The sequence below is a fragment of the Pyxicephalus adspersus genome, chromosome 12 (assembly GCF_032062135.1).
Source record: "Pyxicephalus adspersus chromosome 12, UCB_Pads_2.0, whole genome shotgun sequence".
NCBI lineage: Eukaryota > Metazoa > Chordata > Amphibia > Anura > Pyxicephalidae > Pyxicephalus > Pyxicephalus adspersus.
The window spans coordinates 2,586,512-2,600,881 of NC_092869.1; the positions used below are offsets into that span (position 1 = coordinate 2,586,512).

Here is a 14,370-nt window from a genome sequence, read left to right on the forward strand (position 1 = left end):
AGTGATCCCTGGGGCCCTACGGGTTAATTAACCTGTAGTGCCCCGGGGATCGTAGTGGAACTGCAGAGTTTATCTCCAGTTCAGTTCCCGCGGTCACATGACTGTGGGAAATTTGCAATCACAGCTGTGACTGCAAGCGATCCCCGAGGTTGAATGGGGACAAGTTTCCCCATTCATCACGTCTAGTGGCCTGTGTTCTTGGATAGAGAAATTCTATCCAAGAACACATACAACTAGTAAAAGGCTGCACGAGCCATCTCATTGCTCTTTCAGCCCTTAATAGTCCCTAAAAATAACCCGAATTCTCCCACTTCAATAGTGTTTGGATTCGGCATTCGATCTCCCGAACAATATCTCAGTATTCAATTGAATAGCTGTCGAAACGAACAGTGAGATATTCGACCAACACTAGTTATGGCCTTATTTTATGTCCAAAGTATATACTTAAATCAATGTAGTTTTCCTGTTTTTTAGGGTTAGTCTTTTTCCTTGGTTTACATAGATCAGTGAATGTTTGATCTTCCATGAACCCTGTGTGATTCCCTCTTTCTGTTATGAATGTAGAAATCCAATCATAGTGTTGCCAGACTTGCCCAGATTTAACTAACCTCTCTATAGGAGGGGCCATCAGACCGGTGGTGTCCCTCGCACCCAACTGGGGGAATATAATACAAGGTGACCCTGTGACCCTAATGTGTAATGTACCACCTACTGCCCCAGAGGAACCCCGCACCTACCAGTGGAACAATGATTCCAGACCTATACATGGAGATCAACAGACCTTAAAAATAGAATATTCACCAGTGCCGGATCAGTGCCGGTGATATCAGTGATCCCATCACTCTAAATGTTACAAACAGTGAGTTATCTATTTATCTCCATAATTCTATTCTATGTTGTCTGTACACACCTACCTGCTGCAAAGTCACACCACTTACCTACAAAGCTACTGCCAATGATTATGTGTATTCATATATACATTTTTTTTCCAGCTTATCTCATCCTGCAGAGACCTCCCTCTGCCATTTATGAAGGAGACCCCCTGACTCTGAGATGTCATCATAATAAAGATTATTGGGGCTTTGAAACACAATTCTACAAGGATAATAAAGAGATAAAATCCCAGGTCACTGACTCTGAATTCTGTGTTCATAAAGGACGTTACAAATGTACTAAACACATAACATGTCCTGGTGATTCTGGTTACTTTGGGTTCTCAGATCAATTTTCTGTCTCTGTGAAAGGTGAGTCCCTATAACAGAGCGCATCCTGGAGATGGTTCGGGGATCTGAGGATGGGAGAATTGTGTGATTGTTGGATAAATAGGGCAGAAACTAAATTGTTCTACGTCAGTGGAAAACATTGTACTCTCTGATCTCCTAATATCCAATATTAGGTTATGACATCACATACAAATACAAGATATACATGTACTAGAACCATGTACTGTTTTGCAGGTGCTGATAGAGTAAACCAATTCAGAATTCAGTTATTTCTAAAGCAAAGCTACAGCCTACAGATGCTACCATTGACTGTATTTCTAAACTTTCCCAGCCACTGACCAAAAACAAGAAAAAATCAGAAAAATGTTTCCATATCAATTCTACAAATCATCTCTAATTATCTCCTCAGATTACACAATGGAGAATATATTACGACTGGTGCTATCTACATGCATATTAGCTGCTGCTATAGGCGTCATCTACTTCCCATATAAATGGTAGAGAGAAGGAAGAGTTCTCAAGAATCTGACCATATTGGAGAAGGTCAATGTCTTGGACAACTTCATAAGTTTTTTTGTATTATAAAAATGTTTTTTTTCACTACCAGGAATATAGAACACCACAAGTCCTTGAGTTGGATGTCTGGTAAAGAAAAAGCAGAGAGATCACAACACACAACTTCCTGAGTTTTAGGGAATATAGAAATCATCACTCTGATCTCTCACTAATCGAAGAGGAAGGAAATACACTGTGTGAAATTGTATGGTGTATATTAATAATAAATTCTGGTATAATTCAATTCTGGTATTCTTATCACAGTAAAGTTTCCAATAAAAACATGAAATATGTCCAAAAAAAACAGACCATTTCAATTTTTGTCTCAATAAGTATTCAGTAAGCTTATTGAACATTCTCTCTCCCTTTATTAAGGAGCCTTAGTGTAAAGTCCTCTACTTGATTTCCACAACCCAGCATGGTGTAGGACATGGAGGTCTTATACCCAGATCCATACATAAATCTGCTCTGGTATGGTAATGTCCTTTGCCTAGATTGGCTGAATAATGACAGGAGCTCATCTGGACAGCTTTAATAAAAGAGCCCCTGGACCCTTACCCTGGGATTTGAGTGCAGGGGTACATAGTACCGCTTACCCATTCCCAAAAACAGTTAAAAAAATTCTAAATTAAACCATATATATGATTATACCACAATAGAAAAAAAAAGTCTATGTCCAAATATAAGATCCCGTGATGCTCTATCAAAAAAACTGCAAACAAAACAACAGGAATACCATCCAGGTAGGAAGATCTTCTTTTTTTTAAACCAATCCAGTGAGGGGGCAGCAGGGGACAGGTGTGGTAAAAATTCAAGATTCAACCTCGGATTAAGAAAAGGGAAATCCGGGTCAGAAACAAGTCCGAATGTTATTCTCACACCTCTATTCATTACATAAAGGGAAGGAAATTAGTACCTCACAGAAGAAAACTCTAAAGGAGGATAATTTTTGTTTGTGATTTAATACAATTCCCAGAAAGTGATCACTAGGTATTTCTGTACTTTCTGGAATTGTTATTTGCCAGGAAACATGGGAACTAATGCAGCCACATCTAAGGAATAGTATGCTACAACATATAACATTTCTGTTCCAGAGTAACATAGATGTGTATGTCTGAATACAATTAACAATATATCAGTATATCTCAGCACACATATGCATCCCTCCAAGTTTTATTTAATTTAAGACTAGGCAAGTATAGAAAAATACCCGTTTATGAGCCAGAAATGCACTTAGCTGTAAATATCCTGTTGAGGGATTACAACAGTAATAGTAAAAATAGTTCCAGCTAGTGGTATTCTGCTGAACCGCAGAACACCTCCCCTCTCTCCATCCCCACAACATAGGCAGAAAAGTTTTGTAGTATCACATATAAACTAGGAAGGGCTGGTCAGACTTTGTGATGTAAGACTGCATTGGGGTCCAGGATGGCTCTGACATTCTGACAAGATCAACAAGTATTTTTATGCTGATTTATGATCGATGGATGAGATTATAACAGAACTTTTATGGGTATATATAATGTTCTAGGAAAAATGTAACCCAAAAAATATGAAATTTGTCTTTCTCTTGTATGTATTTTATTACCTTATAAAAATATTAAACACAAAATAAATATAAAAAAAAATAAACAAAATAAACATGAAAGAACACAAAACAATGTGTAGTATATTTGGTATCTTTTTGTTGCTGTGATTAAACATAATATACACAAAAAGGAGAGGAGAATATCAAATAATATATAAATGGCAATGGAAATGTTTAATATTTTCTGTTGCTATTCATAATGAGTTCTGTAGGACGTGTTCTTGGCTATCAGTTAAAATAGAATAGCAAGATATATCACCAGTATTAATAACCATTATCCCAGGTTACTGACTCTGAATTCCATGTTGATAAAGTAGATCTAAACACAACTGGACATTACAGATGTACTAAACAAATATCATCTCCTGATTATTCTGATTACACCGAGTCCTCAGATGAATTCTCTGTCTCTGTGAAAGGTGAGTCCTATAACACACCACATCCTCTGGGGATCTGAGGAAGGAAGTTGTGGGGAGTTGTATGTGTCTTATGTCAGCAGAAAACATTGAATTCTCTGATGTCCCAGTAGTGGAACATTTTATATTTGATGTGGCTGTGTGTCAGTACCCACCCCTCTGTACAATTTTGTGATGACATTATTAATAGACATAGTCAGTGGATCTCTATTCGTAACTCTGCCTTTTGGTGCTGACAGGTAGGGGTGTAGTGGGGCGGGCACGGTATATGCTCCCTCCTGTTTTTTTACCACTACACCCTTGACCAGTACTAAACTATGCAGTTCACCTTGCACTGTGAAATATTCCCATTGTTTGTACACCAGCAGCATGAGAGCTGTGTCCCTGCTGCTGTCATTATCCCCAATGTATAAACCTGAAATTATAAGTTTATATAAATTTACATTATGTGTAATATTACCTCTCGGGGTCCTCTGTGTACCCTGAAAATGTCAAGTTTCTACAACAATCAGTGTGGGAGATATGAAGGTTTATACATTGGTGATAATGACAGCAGCATGGACACAGACACAGCTCTCATGCTGCTGGTATAAGAAGAGATAGGTGAGGAGCAGCACAGCTGATCTCTGTGGCCTATAGGACATGCTGACCTTGCACTGCGAAACAATCATTCCATCCATTTACCAGCAACAGCATGAGATCTGTGTCTGTCCATGCTGCTGACATTATACCAATGTATAAACCTTCATATAAACGTGGTACACCTCTGCCACCGTAAGATGCACAGACATCTTCTCCCCACTTTTGGGGGAAAAAAGGAATAGTTGGAAATAGTTAGAAACATGACTGTCATACTCCTATAGACCACTAGAAGGTGCTAATGCTGAGGTGTAAACAATTTCTTCCAACAATCCAAGAAACGTGAGAGGTTACCAGACTATAAACTGGTATGTGCCTCCATGGACAAGAAGATAAACAAATGTACCTTCATGTTTTTTTCTAGAGAATTAAAACATGGATAGGCAACAATAAACTTCTAGAATTAAATATAAAAATGTAACAAATACATTTCAGCAAGAGAGACATGAACCAGATCCATCAACTGTTCATTTTCCTGTTTTCTTCTTCCAGAGCTCTTCCCTCCTCCAGAGATAAAAGTGACCCCATACAGGGTAAAAGAAGGAGGTGACATGACGGTGACATGTGACACCAGACCCGATCCCCTCAGGGGCGGTACAAAGCTGCAGTTTGCTTTCTATAGAGATGGAAGGAATGTTCAGGAATTCAATGTATCTGATACATACAGAGTGCGGTCAGCTCAGCTGGAGGATTCTGGGAATTATACCTGTGAAGTGAAGACGGTGTCAGGCACTGTGAAGAAGATGAGTGATGGGTTCTATATCATCATTATAAAAAGTGAGTATCTGAAACCAGGGCTGTCCTCGTCACTTTTCTTTGTGGGTAATGCAACCAAAAATGAATTATTTAACTTTGGGTAGAGCCTGGCAGTTTGTATTACCCACTTATATCTCATATGAAAACATGGAATTCTCTGAGCTTCATGAGCCACTTTTGGTGGTGAGGAGTGAAGGAAAGGAGACTGTAGAATGGAGGAATGGCTGTTTGGTGCTATCCGGGTTCTTGTGGTGGGCTCTGGAATCTTGAATCTGGCTCTGTCTCAGACTACCTCCTTGTGCCGTGACTGACCACCTTTTTCTGTTCTGGCTGACCCCCTCTGCCCTGAGAGAGCCCCTCATTCTCTTTTGGTAACCCTAATCTGCTAGGATCTGATTCTGCTCCATCTTAGCTGAATCCGATGCAAATGCTGATTGCCATGATCCTGATCTAACCATCTTCCTGGCTGGGTAGTAACTGGGCATGGATCCTGGCTAGCCTATCTTTGCCCTGGTTTATTATCTCTGCCCTGGCCTCTGGCTGACCCCCTCTTTACTAGGTTTCTCAATACTTCCTAGTTAGGCCTAGTTGTTTATTACCCCTACTGTCGTGATTGCCCCCTTTGCTCGGGCTTGTCCCTACTATAACTTATCTGATCCTCTCTTCTCCCAGTCTCCACCAGGATTAGCTTGTGCCTAACAAATCTTCTCTGGCATCACCTTGTGTGTGTTTTAAGAAAGTCATTTTTCAAGGCAGTCAGACAATTAATTAAGCAAAGAAAATCGAAGGGTATTTAAAAATGACATTTCCACCCAAGAATTACCTGAAGAACTGAAGACTGATGATTACCTTGTGAAAGTGTCTTCACCTAAATGTAAAGTTTCTAAAAAAGTTTTGTAACCAAGCTTTTGGGGGAGGTTAGGGGCATATGTGAGAACAAATCACAACTGTAATACACAAACAACAACTTTTTTTTTGGAAATCAAACCAAATCAAATCAAAGTTATATTGGGAATACCGTGTTTTAAATAGGGCCATCATGCTCATTTTGACCACTAGATGGTGCCGAGGCTGATCTCTGTACTTTAACAATCTCCTTCAACAGAGATGTTTCCAAATGGTGAACTTTCATATGCCCCTCTGGACATAAAGGAAAGTCAAAACTACTTTTATGTTTATATATGTTGGCCAATTAAAAACAAACCAAATCCATCAACTTGTCCATTTCCTGATTCTTCTTCGAGAACTCTTCTCTCCTCCAGAATTAAAAGTGACCCCATACAGGGTAAGAAAAGGAAGAAACATTGCGGTGACATGTGACACCAGACCCGATCCCCTCAGGGGCGGTACAAAGCTGCAATTTGCTTTCTATAGAGATGGACCGACTGTAGAGGAATTCAATGTATCTGATACATACAGAGTGCGGTCAGCTCAGCTGGAGGATTCTGGGAATTATACCTGTGAAGTCAGGACGGCATCCAACACTGTCAGAAAGATGAGTGATGCATATTCTATTTGGATAAATGGTGAGTACAATTTTTTTTTTAATTTTAATCTGGTGAATGTGATGTGGTCATTAGCCGGAACATGGCTGTCCTCAACACAAGATGTTTATAGAATGTATATCGTGCATATGACTGATGTTTAATTTAATTCTTAAATTCATCAAATTATAGCCTCAGATTACACGATGCAGAATATAATACGAATGGTGCTGTCTATATGTGTATTAGCCGCTGCTGTATGCTTCACCTACTTCCACAACAAATGGTAGACACTACTAGAAATATATAATCACATGAACATGGAACGGCACTTTAGCTGGATGTCTGATGAAGAAAAAGCAGAGGGATCTCGATGGAGCTGACACAATTTATGGAGAATATAGAAGTCATAACTCTGTTCCCCTACCATCAGAAGATGAAGGAAACACACTGTGTGTAATTGTGTGCTGTATATAAATGTCCGGATTGGGATCTGAACCCAGGGCTTCTGTGTATGGCAGTAGCTCCACCTACTGAGCTATCTGAAGTACTGCACTGCTCTCGTCCTGTTTTCACAGTCAAGCTTACCTGATACCCTGTACTGTCATAAACTCTAAACTTCTTACTCCTCCACCTGATTTCCTATATAAACCCTACCATGAATTTTGTGCTCCTGCCATTGTCTTGCCTTACTACCGTTACTACTGATGCATCGCCTTATCTGCTACTTATTGCCTTAACTGCCTGTGTATCGACCTTTGGTTATGGAATTACTGACTACTTTTATTGCTCGCTCCTGTTAACCTAATTTATCCGGATACCGACCCAAAGTATTTACTTGGTCAACCTCCTATTTTCTACATCTATTGGACTCCAAGCTTGTTCCCAGGTCATAAATATATGTATCAACAAATAAATAAAGTATTTCTGTCCTCTCATGTCCATTCTTATTTACATTTTGGTATCCTATTACAATATAGCTTCCATGAAAAAAAAAAAACATGAAATATGCCTGAAATAAGACAGATGAGTTCATTATTTGTCTCAATAAGCCTTTTAAAAATGTTAGAAATTATTTATTTCAATTTTTTTCCATGTGATTACAGATCCATAGTATTCACTAAGCTTTACTTCACTTCCACAACCCAGCATGGTGTAGGACATAGAGGTCATACATCTATAGCTATACGTAAATCTGCCCTGGTCTGGTCCTGTTCTGTGCATAGACTGGCTGAACAATGAGAGGCGCTAAGCTGGACAGCTTTATTAAGGGGGGCCCTGTAGAAAAGAGTGCTGGTAAATACTACCACTTATCCATTACCAGAAAGGGGTTAATAATCCCATCAAAAGACACCACACAAAAATAATGAACTGGGTCCAGATATGTCCAAATATGATATCCTGTGACAATCTATCCAGCGTCAGCCATCCCTGCTTGCACTGAGCTCCATTCATTTAGGTGAAGCTCTTGTCTTTGCTAAACCATTCCAGGAAGGGAGATAATCAGCAAGGAACTGACTTCAATTCAAAGTTCAAACCTGAATTTAAAATAAAGAGAAAATTTGGGTCAGTAAGAAATGCTCAGATTACCTCTATTTATTTAATATGGGAATTACTAGTTTACAAAAGATAATGTGGAAAATAAGAATGTTCATGCATCCAATACAAGACAGAGGAAGTGATCACTAGATAATTGTGTACTTTCTGAAAATGTCCTTAGCCTGGAAACATGAAAACGAATGCAGCCATTACATCTAAGGACACGTAAGCTGCAATATATTAGATTTATTTTTTTTGTTATATAATAAAATGTTTTAATATAAATATAATATTTACATATGCTAATCTGTTTGTTTTTATTAAAAAACGCATAATATAACATAAAAACAAATATACTTGTACAGTGACTTTTCCTAATGTTGATATTTTTGTTATTGCGAATAAATAAAATACAAGAGGTTAAAACAAAAAATAACAGAAGCAAAGGCAGAAAGATAAGGGAATACTAAACCATAAATATATTGAATTCATTTTGTCTCAGCAGATGTTTTTGTAGCCTTCCCCTAATCTGTGCTTTATAATAATTCTATATAAAACAAACAAATAAAAGATCTAAAAGGAGAATTTTACATTTAAATCTAACTTCCTGACAATATAAATGACCTGTGTATTTCTAAAACGGGCCATTTATCATTGATTATATATTAGGTGGGTCCGTGTACAATAAAATATTATATTCCTGTGACACGGTTATCATATCACATAGTGATAAGTAACATTTGTTCATATGGCCAATCCAATCTTACTTTGGCCATCTGTAGAGTCCATAAGGGCATATTCTGGCCCATTAGGTACTGCGGTACAAAGTACAACACCCAATAGGAATATTTAACATCTCATCGTTTTATGGTCAGTTCTGATAATGATGATTTGATGATCTTCTGGACATTATCTCTGAATTTAGAATTCTTTACTGCAATCTCTAACTATCAGAAGAGGAAATACAGAGACGTTGTGATGTATAACTGAAGATGGCATCAGGGATGTTTTTAGGTTATTTATGTTTTGGTTGATTCTAATGATTTAATTTCTTACAAATCACCTTCTGGCTAACTCCCCTGCTTCAGTTTAGGAAGTTATGAAACTTCTTTTTTTTATAAAATTTGGCAAGATAAATAAGAATCACAATTTCCGTTTGCAGACAGAAACTCACAACTTGCTTTTCAGGGTCACAATGTCCGCCTTCATTTTCATCATATTCCTATGTAAGTACAAAAAAAATTGGTTCTGTATTTTGTTTCAGCTGTTGTATGATACATAGACAAAGTACAATATGAACATATCACACACAGACGGAACACATGGAATACATGAATACAACATATAACACACACATACAAAACACACACATCATAGCATATAAAACACAAAAAAACATAATATACACAGACAACAGAATATAAAATACAAAATATAACATAACACAAAAAACAAAGATTACACACAGCAAACAAAAGCTTGTATCAATCAGTAAATAAAACTATTGATGTTGGGTTAGGAAGTTTTCTTGTGTTGATCGTATTTTGGGATTTGTCAGGACAGGAAGCTCGGAATGTATTGATAGAATAGCTGGGGGACATATGGGAGAAGAGAGTACAGATGCATGTAGCCTACCATTGACTGTATTTGTAAACTTTCCCAGCCACTGACTCAAAACAAGAAAAAAAATAAGGAATCTGAAAAATGTTTCCATATCATTATATAAAACGTGTTACAGCCAAAGTATTTGCATCCAAATCAGGCAGCAACTTTTTTCTGAATATTTTTTGCAACCTTCATCTTTCCATAGCTTCCAATAGTTTCCCTATTTATTGTGATTCATGTTCCATGAATAAAACAATGTTTTAAATGCAGCTGTCATACTCATTTTAACCACTAGAGAGTGCTGATGCTGAAGTGTATACATTCACAATCTCGTTCAGCAATCTAGGTTACCAGACTCAATTATGTGCTTCTATGGACATGAAGGTAAAACAAATGTATCTATATAAAATATAGAAATAAAAAGTAAAAAAAGGTTGTAATAAAACATTTACTAAGATTTCTAAAAACGATGTATATAAATGTATTGTCTTTAAATCCCCTTTTTCTTGTCTTTTGACAAACCAGTATTTTGGTTCACTAAGCTCCTTCATTGATTCATACCAATACAACAGGGATAATATGAATAGAATGATTTTATTAATCAATAAATATATAATCCTGATAAAACCACTAGTTTATTAATATTTTACAACATAGCTATGTTATCACAGACAATAACGTTTATACAAACATATTTACTGATATCTTCATATACATCTGGCATGATTGACTCGTTCCAGCTCAACCCATTTCTTGGTCCTCACCTTGGATAACCCATTATGCTGTTTATATGTTATAGACTTTCAGATAGTCAGACAGACTTTGTCTCCTCTGTTCTTTCGGGCTTTGTTCCTCATTTTTTGTGGTCTTGGATCCTCGGCTGCCCCTGACAAGTTTACAAGATGTTATTATCATATTTTTAGAAAATGGATGCCTTTAAAACCCTATTCAGTCACGTTTAACTGTTGTATTGGTACCTTAAATGGGTTGTGGCATTGTATGTGACCCAAACCCATAAGGAATTTTAATTGTGGTCATCCATACAAGTAACTTACTTTACACCAACATTGTCCCTGTATGATGGGTACAGTGAGTTACTCTTAAGTTTTACCCTTCATCTATACCGGGTGATTACAAAACATTAGTGAAATTATAAATACATAGAACACATAGAACTTGTGTTAACTAATCATAGAATACATAGAACTTGTTAAAGCCATAGAGAATCACAAACACAGTAATACATTATCATCCTTTACTCTTCCAGAGCTTTTCTGCTCTCCAAAAATAAAAGTGACCCCATGGATGGTAATAGAAGGAGGTAGCATGGCAGTGACATGTGACACCAGACTGAATTACCCCAGGGGTGGTACAAAGCTGCGGTTTGCTTTCTACAGAGATGGAAGGACTGTGCAGGAATTCAGTGAATCTAAAAAATACCGGGTGAGGTCAGCTCAGCTGGAGGATTCCGGGGATTATACCTGTGAAGTGATGACCGCATCTGACACTGTAAAGAAGATGGGCAATAAGTTCAAGATCCAGATATACAGTAAGTGTTTTAAAACTGATCTTTTCACTATGATTTATTATTAATTAGTTATCATTGTAGAAAAACCTCACTTCAGTTTTGGTAGTTAAGTCTTCTGATTTCAGGCTTCGTTTTAAGGCTTCATATTTCTAGAGACACCTTATACCTGGTCACATGAGACCACAGATATATCTACATGTCGAGGACCTCATAAAGCATCTCAGTATTTCTATTAGGATTTGTTTAATATATCTGACAATAGCCCAGAACCCGTGAGCCACCATGCTGGGAATGAATGATCAGAACTGGGAACTCTGAGGATTTCCCTATTAATAATGAAAGTTTTGGGTAAATTGATCCTTATATAGTAGAGTTTTGGACTTTGAACATTAATATTGTTGTAGGACTGGAAGACAATGAAGAACTGAACTAACTGTGTACAAGACCAAAAACCACAGAAGAATAACGTTAGGTGTCATCTTTTCATGTCCCGTAGCTCAGTATAACCATGATGGACAAGTGCTGGTTGTATAGAAGATGTGGAGATCATTTATGCTGAGCCAGGGCTGTACCTATGCAAGTTATGTTATGTTCCTAATCTGTATCTTAGATGTTCCTCTGGTTCCTCTAGTGCAGCAGTCGCCAACTGGTGGTCCGAGAAAAGTTTGGTGGTCTGTGGCTCTGGCCGGTTGTGTGGCTCTGGCCGCTGCACCTCCAAGTGGGGTCAGGAGAAGGATTGTGCTCAGACCTGCCATTGGATAGTGGGCAGGTTCTGGCATCATGACGTCACTAAAATGAAAAGTTTCTTCCCCCTTTAAGTGACACCTGGCTCCCCGCACATTCGCGGTCTGGAGCAAGTAAATTTAGTGGTCCGTCAGTCCGAATAGGTTGACGACCACTGCTCTAGTGATCCAAACACCAACAACTTTCTTTTACAATATGTCTACTACATTTTCTAAACTGTGGTTAGGGTTGGCGCCATGGCATCTCCTGGCAGGGTTGTTGGATAGCAAGTCCAGATCTCAACCATACTTTATAGAAAATGGGAAAATGTTGTGTGTTTCTGGGTGTACATCACATTCTTGTTTTACCAACCATATTCATCTTCTTTTCCTACAGGCAGAACATTCTTTATTAGCGTCCTTACCTTGGCCGTAGTTGGGGGTCTTCTGCTCATTGTCCTTTCTGCTGGCTTAATTTGGAGGTGTAAAAAGAGAAAAGAATCGTCTGCTTCAAGCCAAGAACTGCCACAAGAGAGGATTGCAATGGGTAACAATGTTATCATCAATATGGAAGGATATCTTGTTTTATTCAAAGACATCTAAATCCAAAAACAAAAATTTCACTAGGTCTTAGATTTAGTGGCTAAATTAATTTCATTTGTTCAGGCTCATAACATCACATACAGAAAATACATGTTGATCATGCCAGAAATACGGAATTTTTGTCACTTCCTGTGAGCTGACCTGAAATCACAAGCCGTATTTCGATCTTTCCTAGCCCCTCTATTGAAGGTCTGCTTGTAGCCCAAATCAGGAGAGCAGTGTACGGTGACAACGTTACTCCATTACAGATACCGTGTATTGAGTGAACTTTGTCAGGTTAGCCATTCTCAACCAGCGTTCAGTGCGATCGTTTGGTTCTTCCAGTGGTTAATGGGGTTTTCATGAACTTTGGCTGTTTGACCTCCCATGTGATGGTGACCTCATGACCAATGCCATATCACAGAGTTACTAGCATGGACACTAGCAATACGTTCTTTCCTCTGACCGCCAATGTCAGGTAGACTTTTTCCACTGACCTATAGTTTTTGTAGGTACTACCCAAGACCTGAAAATTATTTTCAGAGTGCAGAAAGGCTGCACATTACCAATAATAACTCAAAATTACATAGGACCAACATATTCCATAGTCACAAACTCCCAATCTAATGTCCCTACCATAGTCATATATGAGTATTAAAAAGGGTTTAATGGTAGGTGCTGTGTACCCCGGTGAAGCTTCTAGCTATGCTGTGCCAACCCGTGAATATCAATAAAAAAGTAAGAAGAAAATGGGGTTTTGATGGCACAAAGCAATACTGTATTTTAATTACATTTACAAATAGTTTAGATTGGAAAAATAGAGCTAATTTTAATGGACCTTAACCCTAATTCCTGCACATGGTTCAAAGGTCTTGGTACTAAGTAGAGGTCCCCTAATGGTGAAATACACAAATATTAATACATGTAGAAGAAATAAGGACAATAGAACAATTATTAGCAATTATATTCTATAAAGAAAGAATATGATATCAACAACTAAGAAAGAGAATGTTAGAAACAATAGGGATGAAAATGATGGTCGTGGGGTAGAACAAGTCTACAGGAAGGAGATTAAAGGGGAGTCGGATTAAACCGAGTAAAGTAATAGCAGAATTAGTGGAAATAAATATTTAACACAAATGTATAATAGATTTTGTTCTTGAATTTTGTGTTCTCTTTTTTCAGCTCTGAATATGCAAAAATCAGGTAAGTGCAGGGATTGGGAATACACCACTAAAAATATTATTACAATATTAATACCAGTATGAATGAATGCCAACAGTGTGTAGATAGATTGTTTATTGGGGTTTTTACATTTGGTTTACCTTTACACTCATAACATTGATACTACATATAAATAAATATCCATCCCATCCTGCACTTGTGGATTGTGTGAGCTCCTCTCTTCTATAGGAGGTGCCATCAGATCGGTGGTGTCCCTCGCACCCAACTGGGGGAATATAATACAAGGTGACCCTGTGACCCTAATGTGTAATGTACCACCTACTGCACCAGAGGAACCCGTAGAGGAGACATTGATAGGGCACGTTATCATTGAGAATAAGATGTTCTCTTCTGGTTTGAATTAGGGACAATCACACTAATTTTGTGATGTTGTTTTTGGCATGAAATTTGTATTTTTGCAGGTGGAGAAAATTGGTCTAAATTTTTCAATGCAGCAAAAAAAGTGTGTGCGGAGGGGCCGCTGTCTACTTCTGTCTTCTCAGGTTCGG

At 37.9% G+C, this 14,370-nt stretch overlaps 1 protein-coding gene and 1 long non-coding RNA gene across 2 annotated transcripts; both read left to right on the plus strand.

Annotated features, from left to right (window-relative positions):
* The first annotated feature begins 414 nt into the window (after nucleotides 1–414).
* Nucleotides 415–13,552, plus strand: LOC140342471 (high affinity immunoglobulin gamma Fc receptor I-like). Its single transcript, XM_072428667.1, has 9 exons — nucleotides 415–436; nucleotides 619–701; nucleotides 805–859; nucleotides 993–1,126; nucleotides 3,650–3,785; nucleotides 4,914–5,277; nucleotides 7,768–7,850; nucleotides 11,073–11,354; nucleotides 12,453–13,552. Exons 1-9 carry the CDS (start codon nucleotides 415–417, stop codon nucleotides 12,656–12,658), a joined length of 1,365 nt encoding a protein of 454 aa, XP_072284768.1. The 3' UTR covers nucleotides 12,659–13,552.
* Nucleotides 5,936–7,599, plus strand: LOC140342001 (uncharacterized). Its single transcript, XR_011922974.1, has 2 exons — nucleotides 5,936–6,703; nucleotides 6,854–7,599. It is a non-coding gene; the product is annotated as an uncharacterized lncRNA (long non-coding RNA).
* Nucleotides 13,553–14,370: the final 818 nt, after the last annotated feature.